The sequence below is a fragment of the Hirundo rustica genome, chromosome 6, assembly GCF_015227805.2.
Source record: "Hirundo rustica isolate bHirRus1 chromosome 6, bHirRus1.pri.v3, whole genome shotgun sequence".
NCBI classification, from domain to species: Eukaryota; Metazoa; Chordata; class Aves; order Passeriformes; family Hirundinidae; genus Hirundo; species Hirundo rustica.
Window position 1 is genome coordinate 10,123,710 of NC_053455.1, and position 23,082 is coordinate 10,146,791.

Here is a 23,082-nt window from a genome sequence, read left to right on the forward strand (position 1 = left end):
ATTACACCTTTCCTTCTGCTTTTTGTTGGCCTGTGCCTATTGTCCTGCACTCATTTGTGCTTCTTCTGCCACCAAGATCAGACTGTTTTCCTTTGGGCTACTCATAACTTCCATGGGTGTTGCGAACACTGAAATTTCTAAGGGACTTGTGAAAGTCCCACTTACCTTGAGCTAGTAAAACACTATTATGTAGCCCTTCCTTTGTAACATGGGTTCTTCCTCTTAAGGGAAGCCAGATAAATGAAGAAGAAGCTATTGTTTGTTGTTATTACAAAAGGCTCTTGAGCTAAATGGGACTCTGGCACCAACCACTAACTGCGTTAATTTCAGGAGTGTAACTGAAATGGCTGGAAATCAATCTGGTTTTGCTGCTAATGAGTGCAGTGAATAATCGCTGCTTTCAGTTCTTTTTCAAGGCAGTATTAGCTTGCTGGTTTAGACAATAAGATAGAGAATGCATGTGTCACTGACTAAGTATATGTGGATTAACTGGTCCCCCCCTCCAAATATGGTTACAGAAAATTCAGTGCAGTGTCACATGCGAGCTGTTGCAGGTTACAGATAGCAGAAGAGATCTGTGTGTATTATATGAGGGATGGCAAAAAAATTGGAAAATTTGGGGTATAAGAAACTGTCTTCATATTGTTTGTCCCAAACCAGTGGTTTCTCTGGGACCAATATTAGAAACAGGTGGCATATCAATGTTAGATGATGAGGCAGAGAAGCATGGCTAAGCCTCCTGCCAGCTTGTATCAACCAGGCTGCTCCAGCTTTCAGAATATGTCCCATGTTCTCAAAACATTCTTGAGCATGTCTGAGTATCATTCTTCCTCTCTGTGTCTTAGGCACAGAGTTGAGTTCTCATGCTATGCCATGTGTAACAGGGCCTGTCCTTTCCCTGTTCATTTGTGCTGCTTCTGTTTGCAGGAGAACCTGCTGTTGCCTGCCCTGCATGGAAGCTGTAGTTTGTGTAACTCCGTTTGCAGGCTGTACCTGATGCTCTGTGGCAGAATGGTCTTTCTGGAAAAAGAAATGTTATTTAGGGTTTGGAAGATGAGTTGGATCTGCTTCAGTTATCTTTGTCTTCGCCTGTGTTGCTCCTTTTAAAGTTCTTGGTTTGTTTTGCAGGTACCTAGATGGTACCAGCTGTTATGTAAGGGAGGCAGGATGCTTGGGATGGGAGCTTCAGGGCCTGAGATCAATTTCAAAGGATAGATAAGAGCAACTTCAATGAATTTTAGTGTCTGCAATGTGTTGGTATGTTGCCAAAGAGGCACTTGAGACCCCAAAAGGGCCCTTATTCTGGGGTAGCGGGTCTTGGGCAAGAGACAGAGGCAGAAAAGTTGTCAGCAATCACCAGATTCTCCCAGCCAGCTCAACCTCTTCCCTTTTTCTGTGGCAGGAGAGGATTGTCCCATGCTTTCCTCATCTCAGCAGCACATTCTGATGTTCCTTGTGCAGCTTTGAAACCAAGAACCAGAGGTGTTGCCCAGCTGTACAGAAGATCTGGGCTGGTGGTGATGCTCTGGGGAGGTGGAAAGAGAAGATTCAGTGTGGAACTTCCCTCCTGCTGAGGTGACTCACTCTAGCAAGCAACTTTTGCCAGGTTCCATTGCACAATCTGCAGCCCATCAAGGCCGGGAGTCATCAGCCATAGAGCTGACCCCGTGCCCTCACTGATCATAGACATCTGTTTTTTTTTCATGTGAGTGGAAAGTCAGAAGACCTGTGGGCCTGGAGAAAGGTTCCTGACATTCTTTGTTGCAGGTAATTTCTGGAAATTTAGGCTGTGGTTCATCTGTTCTGACATACATTTATCAGTGCCTGAGCTACTCATTCTAAATTCTTTCTGCTGCTGATGAAGAGAAGAAGCCAGTGCTGGTGTGCTGCTTGCCAGGCCTGTTTTAGATATCTGCATTCACTTGAGAGGAAGGACACGGCCTACCCCTGTGTCCTTTTTCTGCTTACAGCAGCAATCTGGATTATCCACAGAGATGTACACTTCACACTGGCCATGCAGTGAGTGGAAGGACTCGCCTCCTCAGAACTTGGGTAGTCTGATGATTTAAGCACTGGGCAAAACTTCTGGACTACCCAGATAGATCAGATGAAAGCCAGGCAAGTAGAGATCTGGACACAGAAGGTCCTGGCTATAGAGGCCCTCTCCCCTGGCTTGTTTGTTTGATGGATATCTGTCAGGGTTGTGACCACAAACCTGCTGAATGAAAAGCTGGTGCAGGATTTTGGTTTTGACTTGTTTGCTTTGTGCCAAGGAGGTAAGAAGAACTCTCATGAAATAAATTTGAATCTCTGGAAAAGTTTTCTGTTCACTGAACTGGAGTGTCCTGCTGGCTTTTGTCTGACTGCTGAGGTTTTGGGTATACCCTTTTAGGAGTTGTGAAGATATGCGTTTTCTATTATCCATCCAACTCTGCCTGTTTCCCCATCTCCCATGACCCCCAGCATTTTTTCTGCTTCATATCCTCATCCTTTGTTACCTGCGTCATCATCTTGCTTTTTCATATTCTCTCCGTGCTCTTGTCCAGTTTCATTTGCTCACTGCTGCCTGTGCTTTGTTTCACTGACTGCCAAGGCATGCAACCTGCAAGGTCTCTCAATATCTGAATTTGCCTTTTAAAAAGAGGCCCAAGATCTCAGCAACCTATCCAAAGAAGTATAAAAACAAACCACCCCAAACAAGACAGACAGGAAAATATACAGTGGATCTTTCTCTGTGCTCATAAATAAAAGTCAGACAATCACATGCTTTTCTAAAAATAACACCCATAGCAAGTGTTTTGGTAGGAATAATACTGACCTAGTTTGCATGTTGCCCACATGCAAAAATACCCAAAAAAGCTGGTGAGGAAAACCCACTGCCTGACAGGGTATTTGCATTTGCTGAACCAGATCTGAACTGAGAGGTGGTCAAACAGCTCTTATAGTGCCTTCTTCAGACAATGGGCACATGGTGTGACTCTTGGGGGTGTCCTGTGCAGGGCCAGGAGCTGGACTCCTTGCAGGATGACCCTCGTGGGTCCCTTCCAACTCAGCATATTCCACGATTCTGTGATTCTTGGTGGCCCCTCTGGAGGTTTCAGAGAGGGGCTGGGGAAATGCTCACTGGCAGCATGTCCCACAGCAGTCATTTGCCTTTTGTGTGGGCTGGATGTGTAAGCTGCACCCCTGTGGTACAGTCAGTGAGGGTCCACATGAGCAGAAATCCTCTTCTGCAGCCTCAGTCTGGGGTGTTCATGTCTGGAGAATGGGCAGGATATCTCTGTGATCTGTGGACCTGAATTTGTTTATCTGAGTTTAGCTTTCTATCTTCATCTGTGGCACAGATTGAAACATTCTTGTGTTGAAGGAAATTACCCTTGCCTGCCCAGCTCCTGCCCACACCATGGACTCAGTCTGTGCTCCCATCTTTGTCCCCCGTGGCCAGGACAGCAGCATAGCCCTGGGGCAGAAGCTGTACCTTGGGGCATATGAGAGTTATCCCTTGGTGCCAGCTCTTTCTTGTCCCTTCTGAGTGGATATTGTCCAGGTCCTGGCCTGGATCTGGAACGGTTCTCTGTGGGCAGCTCAGTATCAGTGACAACAGTGACAGCTGCCATCAAGAGCTGGTCTCAAGGTAGCTTCCCTCACAGTGATGGACACCCTTAGATTTCCTGGAAATCATCCTTGGAGGTCACTGTTTTTTTGAGTCAAATTGGTTAATATGTGAGATTACTGAGATGGGCCCATGGGGGGGCCTGATAGGATCTCAGGGAGATGAGGACAAAGTGGATCATCAGCAGAGGCTGGATGAAAAGGTCCTCTTCCCAGGGCTGACCCATCTTTCTGCCCCCCTGAGCCTACCACTATCTTTACAGTATTGAGTACCACAGGATGTGCTTCCCACATGTTGGAGAACTGGCAGAAGGAGAAGTGTCCTGCATGGCTCACCAGTAGCACATGGCATTGCCTTATTGATGCCTCCTTAGCTTCCCAGGGGTGATGGATGTGCAGAGTCTGCAGCTGGATCCCACCACAGCTCAGCGGTGTAGGGCTCAGCTGGCTCATTTCCCCTTGGCATGGTGTGAACCAGCAGCCCCTGGTCCAGCACAGCCTCACTGCCGGCAGGACCTGCTGGAAGCTGCTGGAAGCTGCTGGAAGCTGCAGGTGGCTCTGGAGCAGCAAGCTGGTCACTCTGCTGTGCGGCTGTGTCCTCCACAGCTTTGGCACATCTTAGCCTCTCCACGGAGCTCTGGCTGCGTGGCCTGTCATGTGTGCTATAAGGAAGGCTGTAGCCCTTTCCAGACTCTGAAATGAGAGCAGAAGTGTGTCAGGGAGTGCTCTGTGGGGATGTGGATAAAGTTTTTATGGCAAATGGATGCCATCACTTTCCCTTAAGATTGTATCTTCTTCCTTAGTTTTCCCATCTCTCATGATAAGAGATACATGAATTTCTGACTCTGAGCAGCCTCGATGCTGGGAAATGCTCTCATTCAAGCAGAGAATCTAGGTCAGCTGCTCATAAGAATAGATCAAGCCTTCACTGAATGTGGTGGACAGGCCCTCAGCGGGATGGGTTTTTCCCTGGCTTGTTTTGTTCACAGTGAGCTCCAGAAGTTGACAGGCATTTTGTGGACAGAAGCTATAACATCCTGCCAGCAGGCTGGGTGAGAGCGTTACTGAATCGGTGCATCGCGGGGCAAAATCAATACTATGAGGTATTAATTGTGATTTTAATTTTTTTTAACCCAAGATAGGGTACTTAGTAATGGAGATCTTTATCTACGGTGAAGAGGATCTGATCTGTGAGAACATATATTATAAAAAAGGAGTTGGAACTTTTTCTCTGATTTCGCACCTATAAATAACTGCTTTTACATATGGCATCTAATTATTTAATTGTACATGCAGATTAGACAGTCATTTACATGCTGTCATCAATGACAGCAATTAATAGCATTGGCAGTTATTTCCAGGAACATATGGTAGTGCCAAAGGTTTTAGATATTAGTCAGTACCTGCCATACATATCAATATCTCTCCCAATCTCTTCCTTTCAAAAATGTTAGAATAAATTAATAATCACAAGGTACATCTGCTTCTTCTTGGAACTAGTTGCACCACAGATCTGTTGTATTATATATTTTATATAAAATTACAGTCCAGCTTGGATTTCCTGATTTATCTGGACTCCATGGCTCCTTGAGACTGGGAAGGAAGAGGAAAGAAAATGTTAATATGCTTTTTCTCCATTTTACTTACGTATGCAGAGGGTGGGAGAAGGCAGTTGCAGATATGAGGTACTCAGGTCCCACTTGTACAAAGTGTGATCCATAGACATTTTTATCCCAAAGATATTTTACAGCTCTTTGGCCTTGCTTTTGTGTAGACTAGTTACCCATGGGAAGGTTAATAGGAATCAGAGATAGGGAGTGCCCAGTTCATCTTCTTGTCCTCATCAACAAAACCAGTGCAGTCATCTTTTTCCTGATGTAAAGCAGGTTTTGAGCATGAAAGCTTGTATTTTTGCTGCCATTTTACATGTAAGGTATATCGAACTGTAAAGAGTGGGGTAACAGCCAAGGAGACCTCAGTGAATGCACAACCATTACTGGGCTTGGAAGCTCCACATTAAACTCTTGTGCAGAAAATACCATTATTGACCCATTTATTCAAACAGACAAGCTCCAAGGCAGCTGCCCGACAATCCAGCGATTCTGTGCTGTGTCAAGATCAGCTGTGTCAACTTGGTTTGCAGTTTGTACGATTTTCAGAGGTTATTGACTCCAAGGCATTTGCTGTCATGTAGTCATGGAGTGTACAAACACCACTCTGCACCACTACTTCCTGCTCACTAAACAGATGTGTACAGTTAAGAGGCGGAATATTCTCTTTGAAACAAAAGGAAACTGTCAGTAACTTAAATCCTTTGTTGTGATGTGGCCTTAATGCTCCTTTTTTATTCATTTTCAAGAGTCTTGGTCTCGACAGCCAGTAAATAATACGTGCAGGAGATCTAAGTAACAGTGCAGATAACGTGCTTGTTCACGGTGGGGAAAAAAATAGCGATTCCTTTTTTAATCTGCTCGATAATTTAGAAACATCCTTACAAGTCACCTAATTTTGGTTCCTCGAGGACCACATCTTCCTCCTTTGCAGGGAGAATCTTTCTGCGAGCGATGAAGGCGGCAGAGCGGCTGTGAAGGAGGCGGCAGGGGAACGGTGCCAGTGTGCTGGCAGTTGGTGCTGTGCAGCTCTGGGGAGCTGAGGTAGTGTCTCTGGATCTTTATATAGCAATCCCTCCACTCTGCTGCGACGTGGGAAGTGATGGAAAGATGAGATACATCCTGATACTGACAGCAGACACATGCATTACAAATACTCTTCCCTTTCCTTTACCTTGCCTTTTCCTGATGTCTTCCCCACCAGGTTTTGCCCACCTCCTGTTTTCTTGGGATTTCTTTCATTCCTGTAAGACAGGAATGGGTCTGAAATTGTTGAAGACCTTCAGGCAGCTTCCACATCATGAAACGCTACTGAATTTTCTAGTGCTATTTCTCTTCTAGATGTTTTTCTGGTTTTGGAAGAAAACCCAGCGATGTAGTGTAAATGTTTTATTACCATGCATTTGGGAAGCCTGCTTTAGTCAGCCTGAACTGATGCTAATAAAAATTTAATGCTTCTCTTTGTGCTCATGAAGAGTTCCTCCCCAGGGTATTTTTCTGAAGCCATTTCAGAGCATGATTGGCTCTCTCCTAGGAGCCTTTTGGGTACCTCTTGCTGTAGCAAGTCCCTCACTGTGGCTAGCAAGCTCCAGTGCTAAGATTGCAAAAAATATTTCAAAATGGACCTTTTAACAGTGTGATTTGGCATCTTGGATATCCTGAGTTTTACCAGGGCTAGTGGCTAAACCAGGTTCGCTGTGGGACAGGAATGGAGTTCTTGCTCAGGTTGTCCAGAAGTGACAACAGGAGACACTTGGCGCAGAGCATTTCTGAAGATTAAAAGCTGACCTCTTTTCTTCTACCTCCTCTCCTAAATAACCTGTTTGGCCAAGAGCATGAGAGCCCTGAGTACTGTTGTTAGTATACCCCACCCCATACAAATAAACGTATTCATATATTGATAAATTACTACATTAAATAAGAAATGTCAATGAGGTAATATAAGAATATATATTTATTTAAATATAATAATATATCAATATGCCCCATCCAATAGCTCCTTTGGCAGTGCAAGTGCATGGGGCATTCCTACCTTAGTTTGTAGCCAGACACTCTTGCACTGAATGTTGAGGGGAGAAACAGTTGAGTTTTGACATTTTGTTAATACTGAAATGTGTCAGAGGTCTTGGGATGTCCTGGCAGCTGATCTGTAGCTATGATTTTTAGCCTCCAGATGGTGTCTGGCAGATGTGCCTGTGGAGCCATGTCAGTGCACTGGGGGGTGAAACAATGAAGACTGGAAGTTACACAATCACTGGCCTCTTGTGGCAGCAGAAAAAGCCTGTAAATGATGTCATGTGGATTTTTAGTCCCAAATCTCTGCATATGCTGCTCTGTGTAGGGCTGTGGGTACAGATGTGTGTAGGAAGTTTCCTCTGCAGTTGAACTTTAAGATTTTACTGCTGGAAAGAATTGATGTAAAAATGCACAGAGGAATCCTGTTCATCTGAGGAAAATGAAGAGACTTAAAATTTTAGGCTTGTCTGTCCAAATGTAGATGGAATATTCAAAATGCAAACTTTCCCAAAAAACCCCTCTGGATAAAATCATGGATCATCTTGAAATGAGACATGGTAGTGGTTGAGGTAATGCATTCTTCACCACATTAGCAAACAATATCCATGACTAATTTTTTTATAAAGCTCTTTCCATTCCTAGGAGACCAAGCAGCACGTAAGTTGTAGATTTTCTCTAAAAAATCTGCCCTTGGAGCCTTTCTTGGATAACTTCAGGTAACTCATAAGATTAGAGACCAAGCTGTTGAGTGACTGCACTTCAACTTGACTGGCAGCCTGCAGTGCTGTGGTGTTTTATGTGGCAGAAAACATTGCTGAAGACTAAGTTGCTACTCTGAAAAGTGTTGTTTCAGTCTTCTCTTTCTATGTGTATTAAGATATTCTCAATGCAAGGATTTATAAGGCCACTTCAAACACCTCTATTGCTTGACTCTCTACAGTTCATCTTCAAAATTTTGGGGATTGTGTGTTTTATTTATTATTACTCCTATTGCCATTTTTGTCAAAAGGGGAAGTGTCTTCCCTAAAGCAATGCTTGTTTCATTCTGAAAAGAAAAAACAGAATTAGGCAAAATCCCCAGGAATTAGCTAAAAATGTTCTAAAGGAACAGCAAAGTAGGTTACTAATTAAGTGAAAATTGAGGTCAGTTCAAAATGGGGTCCTCACAATCAGAGGGAAAACAGAGGTAGTGTAAAATTTTATATCACATCCAATGTTTTGTTCCAGTGTTCAGGGCAGGGGAAGGAGCAGTATCCAATTCTTTGGGGAACTTGTCCTTAGGACTTTAGTGTGGCTGCTGGAAGTGCTGGGACCATGCAGCATCTCTGTCAATCCACCTGTCTGTCTTCTCCTCGTAAACCAAATTCCTTCAGCTTCAGACAAATCCAGAGAACGAGAGCAGCCTCAGATTTACTCTTTCAAAATGGGATAAAAATCAGTCACTGAGCCGAGAAAAGCTACTCAAGCAAACACGGAAGAGAAAGGAAGACGCTTTCTTCCTTCCTTTTTTGCTCCAATATCTGTGGCCTGTTTGGGGCAGTACAGATCTCAGGAGGTGAGAGGTTGCAGCCTGGGGCCAGGAGTCTCTGTAGGGAAACAACTTTGTTTCATCTGTTGCTATAGGAGAGGCTGCCTGTATTAAATATTTGTGCTGCTTTATTTGCTCTTGCACAGGCACACAGGTTATCTGGAGAGTACAGGAGATTTGGTGAGCAAGAGAGGAGAGGGAACCATGTTTGTGTACCTTCAGACTGAGCTGCTGGGTGAGGTCTCTGGTGTGAAGTAAAGGCTGAGTTCATGCTGTGTTCTCTTCCTCAGCAGGGGCAGTGAAGGTCTATCCTCTCCTCAGATGTGTATGTTTATGAAGAGTGCAAGCATTACTATTTCGTGTGAGCCACCTTCTGTCAGTTTGGTTAAAACTGGCTTTAAAAATGATTAAAACTGACTTAAAATCCACTCTTGCGCATTAGGCAGGGGATCACATGAACAGAGATACATGCAACCTGTGGCTTTATTGTCTTGCTTCCTTAGGAAATGGAGTTATCCTTAGGAAATAAGAATTAATACATGCTTTCCACAGGATGATAAACATCTGACTGTGCAGAACAGGCAGTCACCTCTTGCATATGACTGTGATGGCAATGCCAGCTGCAATGTCAAATGTGAGGGGAAGGTGCTTTGGTTCATTTCTTTGTTGGTTTGTTTGTTTTCTCTCTCTTCAAAAAGCCTACCTTGCTTGGAATAGAGACTTGCTCTCCTTTGCCTGCTGATGAAATCAAAGGTGCTGTGTGTGAGTGGAGGAACACATTGTCAGACTGCAGCATAGCCTCACAGAGTGGTTTTGCATGGATTAATCGCCTAGGAAGCCAACATCTTTCTGTGCCACACTCTGCGTGTTTTATCATCATAATTAATGATCCTTTCTGCCATGTTTTGTGCCTTTGGGTCAAACTGGTGGAAAGTACCAGCATGTTCTGGAAACAAAAGGAGGTGAAAAGCCTCTCTCTCCAGATCCTGCAATCTGCCTGCCTGTTAGGACCAAGTGTATTTCGTATAACAGGTGCTGCTGAACACAAAGTTTCCATTGTTTATGCCTGACTGTGTTCGTGTAGTGTCTCTGCAAAGCAAGCAGGGGCATCACTGTGTTGCTGGAATTGGAATATTAATGTGATTGGACCCTTGCAAAGTCATTTAATTTGTAGTGCTAATAGTCTGACTTCATCCGATTAACAACAATGCCGAACAGCCATTGTTCAAGTCAGGCACACAATCCACTTGTCATGAAGAGATTTTATCTATATAGGCAGAATAATTGGGAAATAGCAAGATAAAGAGTTAAGTCGATAGAGAAACAATATAAAAATTCATCCAAGACATTCACTTGTTTAATGGAAAATCCCAAAGACAAAGGAGTTACAGTTTTTCTGAGAGAGGAAGACAGGTCTCAGCGATGTGGGGAGGCTGTGGGCTTTTCCAGGAGCTCCAGGAAATGAGGGAAACTCCTGCATGCTGGGGATTTTCCTAGGAGACAAATTGCTTCTCTTTCACAGTAAACAGAGCAAGGGTCATGGCAGGAAGAATGATTGCTAGAGAACATCCCACTGTGGATAAATGGAAGCATTGAAATACCAGGAAGAAGGAGAGGGCTGGCTTCCAAGAAGTAGCTTTGGAGGAAGAAGAAAGTTATTTGGTACACCTGACAAAGGAGTTTGTTCAGAAGCAGAACTCTCCTGTGTCCTTGTAGTTTCCCACTGCCCTTCTTTCCTTGGAATGTCTCCCCTTGGGTGAGCAGCTCAGGAGCCCATGGAAGGAGCAGATAAAACGTGGCTGTGCCCCAGTTCCTTTGCCCAAAACAATTGGTTTGGACAGCAAATAATCCCCATTGCATTATGTAAACTCTTCTTGAAAAACCTCTGTTCTAGTTTGGTCTCAATACTTTTATGTAAAGGTGTAGCTTCCCTGTGAGCTTTGCCTGTCTCGGCATAACACCATCCATGGGAGCACTGTGGGAGATGATGGTCCTAGAGGCTCAAATCATCCCCAAGTTTTAGCTGCAGAATTTTAGTCTGAGCAGCGACACAGCGTTAGAGACAGAGGGGAGAGACCCGTACACCCTGCACGTGCTGCTAAGGCACACAGGCCCAGAAGAGCAGGCTGCTGGAGGCCTCTGGGCAGCTCCCTTGTGCCACGTCCCCTCCTGCAAGAGTGCATTCCCCTCAGAGACAACATCCTTCAGCCCAAAGCAATGGCGGGCAGGGGTGCAGAGTGGGTGCCAATGGATTGCTGGGGATCCCTGCTGCCGCCGGGCTCGGCAGCCCTGCTCACACTGACCATTCCCATCCCGGTGTCCCTTTGCAGGGTGCTCCCGGCTGCCTGCCGCCACAGGCCGCGGCCTGCTCTGCCTCTGGCTGAGGGGCAGGCGGGACAGAGCTGCGTGTGGGTTGTTGGTGCTGCGGCGCTCGGTGGACTGTGCCCTGAGGGCACTCGCGTCTCGAGGAGTGTCTGGCATTGATGGAATGGGTCAAGGGGCCCATGAAATAAGAGCTGGTCCTAGCCTCAGGGTGTCAATCCATCTCTGCAGCCATTCCCTGCTTTCCGCGGGTTTGTATTGTATTCCCTTGAAAGAGACTTTCTGGGAAAACACAGCAATTCCCACACGTCATGCTGCCACAATTTAGGGCACGATCTGCAATTGTGAGCGTGTTCAGAATCTGTGTACTGCAGAGAGTCTTGCCTTCAGGACTGGCACTCTGACATCTAATTTCCTTCCACAGAGAAATCTAGGGAAATGGTTTTTGTTAGAGACAGGCTTGTTGGAAAAGCGCTGATGAAGTGAAACATAAACATATTGTGTTGGAATTTTCGTGGGAAAATATTGCTGAAGGCTTTCAGCATGCCTGGAATGCTTCCCTCGGTACTGACCCTCTTACTCCATCTTGTATTCATATACTGTGCAGCTATAACATTCCAAATGAAATACTTTATCTTCAGCCTATTAAAAATTAAGGTCAAAATGGAATGTCTGTAAAGCCTCTAGGTTTTCAACTTTATTCACAAGCTGGGAAAACACTGTATTTTGCAACCTCAGTATTTCCTACTGGCAACAGCTCAAATGTGTGACCGCTGCTGGAATTTCTGTTTCTCTTTCCAAATGGAATTTATTTATTTCCTCCTCCCTATTGTTACTAATGAATCAAATGGCTTTGTGATAACATGCTGGTGGAATTAAGCACTGATAAAAGAGCCAGAACAACACAACATTTACTTGGTTTCCAAGTAGGAAACTAGTGGAATTTTACTATCATGAAAATGTAGAAAATCTTGGAAGAAACGGCAGGCATTAAACCCAGAAATATGAATTAACATATTTGAAACAGTCTAGATGATGTGTGGAAAAATCACCCCTTAAATTCATACTCCCAAAATCATTGTTGCATAGTGTATGACTTTGAATCAATACAGCTTGTAATGATTAATACAAACTGTCCTCAGCTGATGAAAATCCTCAAGTTTTTGATTTAATCTTTATAATAATGGAATGGAGAATTAAACCCAGTTTGTAATTCTCTTGCAAGAAGGGTGTGGTAAGGACAGCACCTCAACTCCTCTCCAAATTCTCACAGCGGGGTAGGAACTTCTAAAAAAATCTATTTTAAATGCAAGCTCTTGGGCTTAAAGGATACTTCCTGTGGAGGAATTTTTTTCTGTGGTTTGTGGTCAGAACCTTTAGCAGCCCAATACAGACCTCATGCTAAGCAGACACACACCTCCTTTTTTCTTCACTTGTGGATATTGGCTGGTGAACTGATCCATATGTGTGCATACATGTATGGACACACACACAAACACATATATAGGGTGGATTGCTGCAATGTTACGCCTTTTATATCCATGTGTGTGTATTTAAACTTAAAACAATACATAATATTGCACATAGTTGCTGGAATATTGCACATTCCAGAAGGCTGAGATCACTTTTATCTCCTTTGAATGGTTTTATTAAAATATGGAAACCAACACTCATTCTCTGGGCCTTTACATCCCTGGTGGCTAGCTCTAGGCTTGCTCAGAGGTGGGGAAAAACTTGGCTCCAAACCTAGATGTGATCTCCCTGCCAAAGAGAAACTCAGGTGCGGCCTGGGCACGGGGGTGGGTGGAAAAGGGTGTGTGTTTCATAGAAATTATTAGTAATCAACTCCCTCAAACTGATAGGATTGTCATCGAGGTGACTGGCAGTGCAGGGATACTTTAACAGTTTGGAAAATGCCAAAAATCCCCCTGGCTTTCCCCCAGTTGTTGTGGTTAGATTATGTATGAGGTTTTTGACTTTATTTACCCAGAAGAGGGAAGGATTACATAAGAGGGCTGGAAGCCTATAAAAGTGTCCTCCACTTGGCACAGACAGGAGCCAGGTTAGATTTTTCAAAGGCAGCTGAAGCCCGTAGCTGCACAGAAAAAAAAAATAAATTAGAAGAAGAGAGAACTTCTCTAGGAGATAGACACAAAGATTACTTTGCATACAACTGTTTCTCATGTTTTCTTCTGAAAGTATTCCCAGTTGGACAGAAAGCACCTAAATCTGCTTGGATCATGAGGAAGACAAAGCATTCCTGGGAAGCCTTTGTGGGAGGAGGCAACAAGAAGGAGGAGAAAATGGCTGGGGAAAATGCAAGAATATTGCCCAAGGCCACACAGGAGGAGAGAAAGAAGCAGGAGGCGAAGAGGAAGGGGAAATTGAAAACCCTGGCAGGCAAATTGCTGAAGACTGTGGTTGGTGGGAAGGAGATGGTGGAGAAGGCTAGTGCTGCGGATGCGGCAGGGAATTTGCTGAAGAGGTCAAGTAGGAAAGGAGTGGAGAGAGGGACGCCTGCAGGTAACCTTGAAGTTATCTCTGGGTCCAGGCCTGGACCTTCTCTGCCTCTCTCAACCCACAGGTTCTTGTTTTTCATAACCTTCTGGATTAGGTGTTTTCCACTCTCCTCCTCCCCATCCTTCCCCTGAATTCTTGTCCCTTTTGAACCCTGCACTTGCTACTCTGGACAGTTCTGTATTTCGCTTTACATTTGCCGCGCAAATGTTTCTCTTTACTGTTCTTATTTTTGTCTTTGCTAAGACTCCTGATGTGTCTTGTGAGAAAGACGATGTACGTGTGACTGACACCCCATCCGTGTGACTGTGCTGTTCCTCCACAGATGGGAGGGGGAGGTGGGTTGCACACAGGCCGGCTGTGCCAATTAAACACTTCCCAAGTGTTGCATGTATCGAGGCAGGACAGGTGCAGCTTGTAGATCCCTCCTGAATAGGTTGCTAATTGCTTTGCTGAACATGCTTGCATCAACCCTTCTCCATTTCAGGTCATCTTCCTCCCTCTAGTCCTGTTCAATTTAATTCTTACTTCACATATGAGATGTTTTAATAGAGGAAAGGTAGGAAGGATATAGGTGAAACATAATGGAAATTCATACTCTTTTCATTCTTCATTCTACATCCAAAGATGTCTCCTGAATTATTTAAGTCCCACTGCCTCTGACTTTACTTAACTTTCCTCTCATTCTCATCAAGTTCGATTTGTTTTCTGGGCTCTGCTCCAGACACCTTTGGACACAACTTAACCCTTCATTGCTCAACCTTGTAACCTTTAAAACACATAGAAAAAACCCTGCAGCTCTGTGCACCTGTTGTGAGAGTACAATTAACTCTTGTTTGTTGGCTGGATGTGCTAGGTAAGATAACATTGGAAACAAGCAGCACTGAAAATCTTCCTTCCAAGGGAGCTTGCAGCACTTTGGTTCTGCCAGGGTTTTTCTGTAAAGAAGGCAGAAAATTCCTTCCAGGCTTGACTTTCAGCTGTTGGCTTGTTCAGATGATGTCCTTTCTTTAATGCTTTTCTTCTGGACAGAAGGCACATATCTTAAGGAAAGATTGTAATTAATGAACCTTCATTGCTCACATAAGGAGGTCTCTAGAATGATGACAGAAATCTGTAGACTAATCTGCAGGTTTGGTTAACCTGGAGGAGAAAGGATGAAAGAAATTCAGAAATGGAAAAGTGCTTGCCCTGAGGAAACTGAGAGATGCTAGTGCTAGATCTTAAGCAGAACCTGAGGAATTCTGGAATACATACAAACTAGAGTCTTCATAACTTTAATATTAAAGTGATGGTCCTATAGACAAGTGAACAATCAGCAGGTTGTGTTCTTACTGTGTTGCAGAGGAAACCATCTGCAGATTCATTGAGCAAGGAAAATTTTTGGAAGCTTGTGATCAAATTCATAACCTGGAGCATTCTGGAAATGATGGTATGGGAAAGTCTGAATCACTTTATGCACTGCTGGCGGAACGAATGTGGACTGTAGTAGGAGAAGCACTCAGTGGAAGTGACAGGATGCTCCTGGAGCCATTGCAGTCAGTGGGGGAATCACTGAAGTGGGAGAAGGAGAAGGAAGCAGAGCGGCTTGGCAATGGCCTAGAGGTGGAGTCTGTTTCCAGCTGGAGCCCAAACTTCTGGAGAAAAGATCTGGAGGAAAAGCTAATGCAGTACATGACCGCCCAGATTCCCCTGTTTGGTTCGTCTACTAACACAGATGAGACTGCACTAAAACAGCACCTGAGTCACCTGGAAATGACATTTCTCCCCAGTCTGGAGGACAGAAGTGATGTCTTCAAGGAAGCAGGACTGCTTGTCACCTATGCCCGCTGCTGTCACGCCTCTTTGTGTTCTCACCTTGCCACACTTGCTGACAGTAACTGTTTCAGCTTCAGCCAAAGTCTTTTAATTTATGAATGGAGCATTAAAATGTACAAAAGGTATGTCTGAGGGGCTTTTTTTTCCTATATTTTTTTCTATACCTCTATTTTTTGTTTCTAAAAACAGTCCTTGCTTCCTGGTAACACAGCGACAATCAGGACTCTTGCTGAGTTTAGGTTTGCCCACTGCCTCTTTTATCTTCTATGCTCTCAGAGCCAGAAACCGTTTTCATTGCAATATTGCCTCTTTCTAAATCTTTAGTACCAGATTCAGGGGTTTACCTGAGGAGGGCACATATTTTTCTGCTGGACTCTTGTTGGCCATGCACAATTTTCTGTTTCATTGAACTATTTCTTTCCTCACAGCCTTTTTTAACGAGGTCCATAATACTCCAATTACCCCAGAGTAATTTTCCCTGGCTTTTATGTCAGCATGGTGTGCTATATGGGTTTCTCTTGTTCTGCCTTTGCTTCTCCCGCTGCTTTATCTGGCTTGTAGTTTTCCCAGTTGCTTCTGTATTTCCTTCATTAGTGTTCAGATCACAGGAAAAACATGTAACAGATCATTAAACTCCTGCCCAAGTTTGGGGAAATAGACATGGCTTTCCCTCTGAAGAGTGGCACATCTGGGACCCTTTGGTCCAATGTGAATTCAAATCCTCTGTGTGTCATCAAAGCCTGTAACTTTCTTGTGATTTTTTTTTTTTTTTTTTTTTTTTTTTTTTTTTTTTTTTTTTTTTTTTTTTTTTAATGGTGGGTGAGACATCTGATTCTCTGTGTCTGTGATTTAATTGCTACTTGGCAACTCCAAACTACTTATGCCCTAATAGTTCTCAGCCTTTTTGGATTATTTGATTGCTTGCATCCAAGCCTACAGCTTCTCTGTTCCTTGTATTAATTACACTTATAAATGCTTGATTAGCTCATAAGCAGTTCATCAGGTGGGTTTTCCCCCCAGCCAGCTCCTGAAGGAGGGAAGCAGTGTGGTGGATGCACACTGACCATTGGGCACGCGGTAAATGCAAACCTTTTACTGCTGCTTTTGGAATGGTAGCTTTAGAGTAAAGGATTGATGAAATATTGAAAGCTTTTCAAAAACTGGAGGTGAAAAAATTACGTGATTTAATTCTATATAGAAAAATCAAATATGGAAAAAAATGTATTATATAAATGCAGAATTCCTTCAAGGAAAAAAAGAAAAAGCCCCAAACAAGACCAGCGACTGTATTAGCCAGGTGATAGGGAAAAAAGGTGGAAATGAGAAGAGCAGAGGTGCCAGACTTCAGCATTTGATTCTTCCTCTCTTAATACAGTTACAATCTCTCTAAAAGTTCATGCATGGATGCAGTTGTCTTGGTATATAGCTGCTTCTTATTCCATTCAGAAAGAATATGTGACTCAGAATTGTGTATGCATGTAAGTGTGCTTGGGAGACTGTCCCAAAGCATAAGAAAGAATTGAGCAACAGCAGTGATTGAAGGGAAGAGGGGAACAACAAGAAAAACCCTAACGTGGGCAACAAATGTAGGAAGAAGGAAAAGAAGCAGCACGAAAGAAGAGCTGGCAAAGGGCCATTGTAAAGATCATTTACTGCGCTGTGGCTGCCCAAGCACAGCAAACACTGCCTGGTCCTTGCACGGGTCCCAGTTTGCTTAGTGTGAGGCTGTGGCGCCGAGCAGGGGGTGCCAGGTAGGTGAGGCTGTGGACACGAGGGAAGCTGCCCCTCTGGCTGAGCTCTTGTTTCTGTACACAGTGGCAGCCAGGCGTGCGTGAGACCCGGGCACATCCCCCGGCACAGCCTTTCCCTTGGTGCACAGTGCCTCGTGTGGATTCTTTTGAAGACTGAAGAAAAGTTACTTGCAATCACACGGGTAAGAACTCAGGAGTTTTCCCCCAATCTGCCTGTTTTATCCCCATGGTTTTAAACTAAGGCGTGCCCTTGTTAAATAGAAAGCTTTGCTCAGGCATGTGTGAGTCCCAATGTCTCCATCTTCACCGAGTTTCATTGCAGAGCTCAGATGAGAAGATCCATGATTGCTTGCTGCTGAAGGGAGGCTGCCCTGTCCTTGCTCCTTAGCAAGGAAGTGCTGGGACATTTACAAATCTCTCTTCATCCCATTGCTGTACATTCAGAGAGCTGCAATCTGCTCTGCTCAGAAGCCCATTTATCTGGAGGAAAGGGAGACTATGAGTGAAACACCCTTCCTTCTTGAAGGCCATTTCAAAATGTTGTTCATCCTCCGTCCGTCTGTTAATGATCCTACCGTGTGCAGCAGTTGTGGTGTTTTTACAGCTCCTTTGCCTCAGCTGTGCAGGATATTGAGGCTGCTCGGTTTGTCTGTGTGTGGACCCCTCACAGTCCTCTCCAGCCTGTTGGGCTGACACTGCTGATGTTAGAGCAAAGATTATTTCCAGAGCTCAGCACAAGAAAATGTGCAGCTGGTGCCCACCCAGCAGCCCTCCACAGAGAATCCTGCCTTGTGATCCCACAGGTGACCCCAGCCCTGTGGCTGCAGCATCTCTTTCTTTTCTCAACAAAGCTCCCCCTTTGAAGAATTTTGTTGAGCCCTGCAGAATACAAATGAAGCAAGGAAGATGTGTTGTAGCAACGGGGAGTTCCAGAGGAAACCACGTTATTTGGAAAATTCAGCAGGGCCTCCTTTATTCAGCTAAAGCTGAAATGCAACAGCAGGAGTTACCACACTCAGCTCTCTTGATTTCCATTTCCACCAACCCTTGGGGAGCAGAGGACGGGAAATTCCATGGCAAACTGCTGAATCATCCCAGGGAAAGTACTCTAAATTGCAGAGAATTTCCTCAAGAATTATTCCCCGAAGGAGAACACAAAGGTAGTCACAAACATGGGAGTAGAAGTGCCAGCTGGTGACAATATGCTTAAAGCCTACTGATTTCAGTGTTTTAGTATCTTTATGGGCTGTTTTAAATCATCACCCTTGGGAAGACCATGTGTTCTTAAGGTCTTTTTAACATTTGTGTCAATGAAGGAAGTAACTTAATTCAGGGTAATGCCACTGAGGTTATCCTAGAGCAAGTCACTGAGTCATTGACAAGCCCTCGAAGATGCTGACCAACAGTGATGGGGAAATTAACTATTTTTAGTTCCCTCTAATGTAACAGCTGAAGAATGCTTTTGCTTAACCATTGGCTGTTTTCCTGATACACCATGTGCTGAGCAGCCTCACCTCAATCTGGCAGTGGTTATCAGCTTTTGTGCCTTGCTGCCCTGAGTTTTCATGCCACCTTGGATCCTGAAGCATCACAGCTCCATGTGGTGCTGAGTTGTACAGAAAGAACAGAGCTGGAAGTGCTGGATGCTTCAAACCTGGCCAGCGTGGGAACAGCTCCAGATTCAAGCTAATGAGCTTAAGTGGACATCAGCTGACTCCGTATGGAAAAATTACGGCTGTCTCTTCAGCTCAGTGGCACAGCTTATGAAACCTGCTTTATCCCTCTATTTCTGCTTCTAGGGTAATTCAGCCCTTCATTATGCTAATATACAGGCAGTTGTTATTGAGCAAATATCCTGCTGTTATCTCTGAACAATTGTCATGTATTGTTGTGACTAAATCACATGGTGTGCTTTTTGCCACTTCAATGGATGACTAACTTTTTCAGAATGAGAGGATCCTGACCAGAATAAGCCGTGATCTACTTTGCTTATGAATACCTGGCTTATCGTTGGGTGTGGCAGCCTGATATCTGTGCGAACTAAAGCCACTTTAAACAGAAATGAGTGGTGAGAACTGTGAGGCTATCTAAAAGTGCTGAGAGCCCAGATGCCATGCAGGGTTCAAAACCACTTCGAAACTCCAGTGCGGGGAACTCAGTCAGCTCTGCATTCAGGCAGCATTCTCAGTATGGACACACCTGGGGCAAGGAAGCTTTGTGCCTTTGAGGTTACAGAGGTGGTGAAATGAAAATGCTGATGGCACTGATTGGGTTGCCAGTTTGTCACCTCTGTCCTTGCTGTACCGGGGCATTTGACAAGAGTGCAAGGCATATCTTCTAGCATGATGCCAGGGCTCATTCTCATACTCATTTACACCGATCTGAAAAGGATCACTTGAGTCTGGGTCTTCTCCCCACCACCCTTCTATTTTTTCAAATGTACAAAAGAAGGGCTGAGAAGTTTGTGTTCAGCACAGGTATACTGACCATCCACGGATCTGAAGCCTTACAACATTTTGGTCAGAGAGGAAGAAACAAGAACTAGGCCTATTATTACAGCAGAAGTTTTGGTCTTCTCCACATTGAAGCTTTAGTGCCTGTCATGCTGGTATCAATACAAGAGCTACAGACAAGCAAGCTGTTTGTAATTCAGACACGTCATCTGATCCAAAACAACTAAGTGCTGTCCTCAACAAGTTATTAATTGCCTTGCAGTTCCTCACTAAGCCATGCTTTGTCCCATTGTGGGGGGCAGGCTTGAAGTGTTTGTGCAGCTCAGCTGGGATGTGCTATCTCAGCATATCGTGTTCACACATTTGCTCACAGTCAGGTGATGGCACTTGTGAGGAAAGAAATTTTTCTGGGTTGTTTATAACTGCTTATTTGTCTTCGATTAACACTTTTCAGTGAATATGGGAGAGCAGTTGTTTTGAATATACTTTTGATGAAATCTTCAGCTGACAGCCACAAATTTCTTAATTCATCAGCCAGAAAAGAACAAAGACCAAAATGGGACATCAGATTTTATATTCCTTGGAGGAAGATTCAGAAATGAAAGAATAAATCAGCAAGCCAGACTTTTGAGTTTAAAGCTTCTGTAAAGGTCAGATCATGTTTTAAGCAACCAGTTATTTCTCAGCAGTGCTAGTTTTGTTTTTACAGCCATTCAAACTAGCATAAACCAGCCAAGTCTTGGGAAATTTCCCATTGTGCAGCCTCATGGGGCCCATCTCACCATGACAGTAGCTCTAAACACTAACCCGGCTCCTCTTTGCACTCACAAGTCCTTGGCTCAAGCAAGGGAATGCTTTTAATTAATGCTGGCTGGTTTCTGAGGGTGCTGGTTGGAGAGAGGAAGGGTGGAAAATCTCAGCTACAGTAGCTGGCAGCATGGAGTTGTGTCTAAACATTGTTTTGCTGTGTGGGTGCCTTCATTTGAGCTAAGCTAACTAGGGAAGTCTGTAGATAACCCAAGCTGACACTGGGATGAAAGAAAGCTGCAAATCATTTAAACTCAAACAAACAATCTAGAACAAAACAGAACAATGTTATTAGGTCAGCTGGAAAACAGCCAGGCTTTGGGTTAAATAAGACAGCCAAAAAAATGGAGGCAGAAATTCATCTAGTCCAAATAGATAATGAGAGGCTGGGAAACCTAACTCATTATGAATGCCATTGTATCTTAATTGTACTTTTTAATTTTCTTTTATCATTTAGAAGGAAGTAGGGAAAGCGCTGAAAGAAGCCTTTGATATTGGGAAACCCCCTTGTGCAGACGCCGCAGTCATTGAGGTAAACTGGGGGGAACTGAAAGGCTCCTATACTTTGGGGCAGTCATGGTTTTGCACACAAGTATGTGGGTATTTGGAAAGACCCAGCTTTGCAAATCTCAGCTTAAGCTCAATGCATTAAGATCCTGCAAGCTGGCTGCCATACTTAAGTTGTGTCTGTTTGCTCCCAAACCTGTTTTTGTCCTGGGCATACATGAAGAAAAAAAATCCCTCACTAAACTAAGGATAAGCCTTGAGCTGATTCAAGCTGAAGCTGCATTTTCATATGTGCTCCTGGATCTTTACATAACCTTTTGGGAAGTCGTGGTGTGTGTTACCCAGGCTGCTCTGTGTGAGCTCTGCAGAGAGCACTTCTACAAAAACAGGGAGAGCTGCTGAGCCGTGGCAGGGCCCCATGTCTGGCAGTGCAAAATGCAGGCAGGCTGCTCCCAGCTTGTCCCTGCTGAGACTGCTGCCCTGTGGGCCAGGCAGTGCGGGGGATTCTGCAGAGCACGGCAAAGGAGAGTGCTCCGAGGGCACTGCAGGAGCACGCCCTGCTCATCTGTGAGCAGCATGTACCGTGGGCAGAGGATGCTTGGGTCAAGACCTGCAGAGGGATTAAAATAAATCCTGGAGTTCACATGTGGGCTCAAGTGATGCTGGAGATCAGGGGCAGGTTGTGGGCTGTCACGACTGTATCTTTCTTCTCTGCTTCCACCACCCCAGTGGCAGTCCTGTCTCAGGTCATGAGAGAGGCAAGTAGCTCCATGGTCCTTTAGGATGGCAGACAACCTCAGGCACTGGAAGCATTGCAGATCAACAGCAGCTGGTTTTCCTTGTAAGGATACAACTTTAGCTGGCAAGCACTGGCTTTTCTGGCCCGTCTCAGATGCAGGCACCAAATGCAGAGCTCACAACGGGGACTGTTTGCTCCTTGCCTTGCCCCGTACCTGCTGGAGCAATGGAACAGTGATGTGCCCAGTGATGTACCTGTGCTAGGGTGACTTTTAGCTACAGAGATGGTTTTTCCTGCTCCTGGTTTGCAGTGGAAAGTTTTCTAACAGGAATTAAGCCAAAGCGTGATTTGAATCCCATAGTTCTCATATCTGTAGCATCTGGCCATGCTTCAGCATGAGTGGATTCACTCTGTTGTGTACGCAACTGACAGGTTTGAATGCTCTGGGGTGGGTGATGGAAAAGCCTGGATTAATAGGAAAGCCTTATGAAATTACCACCTTCTCAATTTTCTCAGGCTGACACCTAAACTTCAGATAGAAAATTAACAAGGTGTCGTGGAAACTCATCAGCCGTGGTTTTCTGACACTTTGGGGTGGTATATTTTATCCTGTCCCTTTGGGTGAGTTTTTACATCTGTTATGAGCAGTGGAAAAACCCATTCATGATGTGAGTCACCCTTTGTCTCTGGCTGACGAGCACTGTGAGGACACAGCATATGGGTCCATCTGTCTCCTTTTATCCATCTGGTTCTCCTCCCCTTGCAAGTTTCTGTTTCCACGGAACAACTAATGGGCAGCACCAAGTAGCCACCTGCTTGAGCCTGCCTGACATGGGGTGAATTTTGAGCTGTCTGGCACAGCCTACCTCCTGCAGACACCTGGATCACCCAGCTGGGGTCAGTGGGGCAGGACATGTGCTGTGGGGTTTAACACACAGAGCTGTGGCAGGCCTGAGTGCTGGTGCCTGGGAAGGTGACCCTGCCCTCTTCAGGTATCCCATGGAGAGACCCTGGCAGAGGTGCAGAGCACACTGTTAGGTCTGCATAACCTTCTTTTTAGTGGCTGCACCCAAATTTATCTGTGAGGGTGAGTCAGGTAGAGGCACAGGTGCTCCTGCAGATCGTCTAGGTATAAGCTGAGCTGCCAGGCTGGATGTGGCCAGTAGAGAACATCTGCAGGGACAGGCTTTTACCCAAGCACAGGCCTGCTGACCACAACGAAAACAGTGGTAGCAAAGGTGTAGGATCAGACATTACAATCAGGCTGATGAAAAATACATTTATTTCCACGAGGACTCTCAAAACTGAAGCAGAAGTTGGTGCTTAGAGGACAGAGGGATTTGCTGTAGGGTGAGCAGCGGGATATATTTTTATTCACTGCATAGGGAGCAAATGGCTTTGG

At 44.7% G+C, this 23,082-nt stretch overlaps 1 protein-coding gene across 5 annotated transcripts in view; it reads left to right on the forward strand.

Annotated features, from left to right (window-relative positions):
- LOC120754463 (exocyst complex component 3-like) overlaps window positions 1–23,082 on the forward strand; it is a 41,302-nt gene that overhangs the window by 3,763 nt on the left and 14,457 nt on the right. For all 5 annotated transcript variants that reach the window (XM_040068039.2, XM_040068041.2, XM_040068040.2 and 2 more), the window contains exons 2-5: window positions 13,288–13,611; window positions 14,951–15,545; window positions 17,239–17,356; window positions 20,892–20,966. In XM_040068039.2, the coding sequence (XP_039923973.1) occupies window positions 13,288–13,611; window positions 14,951–15,545; window positions 17,239–17,356; window positions 20,892–20,966 (1,112 nt within the window). The remainder of the gene's footprint in view (window positions 1–13,287; window positions 13,612–14,950; window positions 15,546–17,238; window positions 17,357–20,891; window positions 20,967–23,082) is intronic.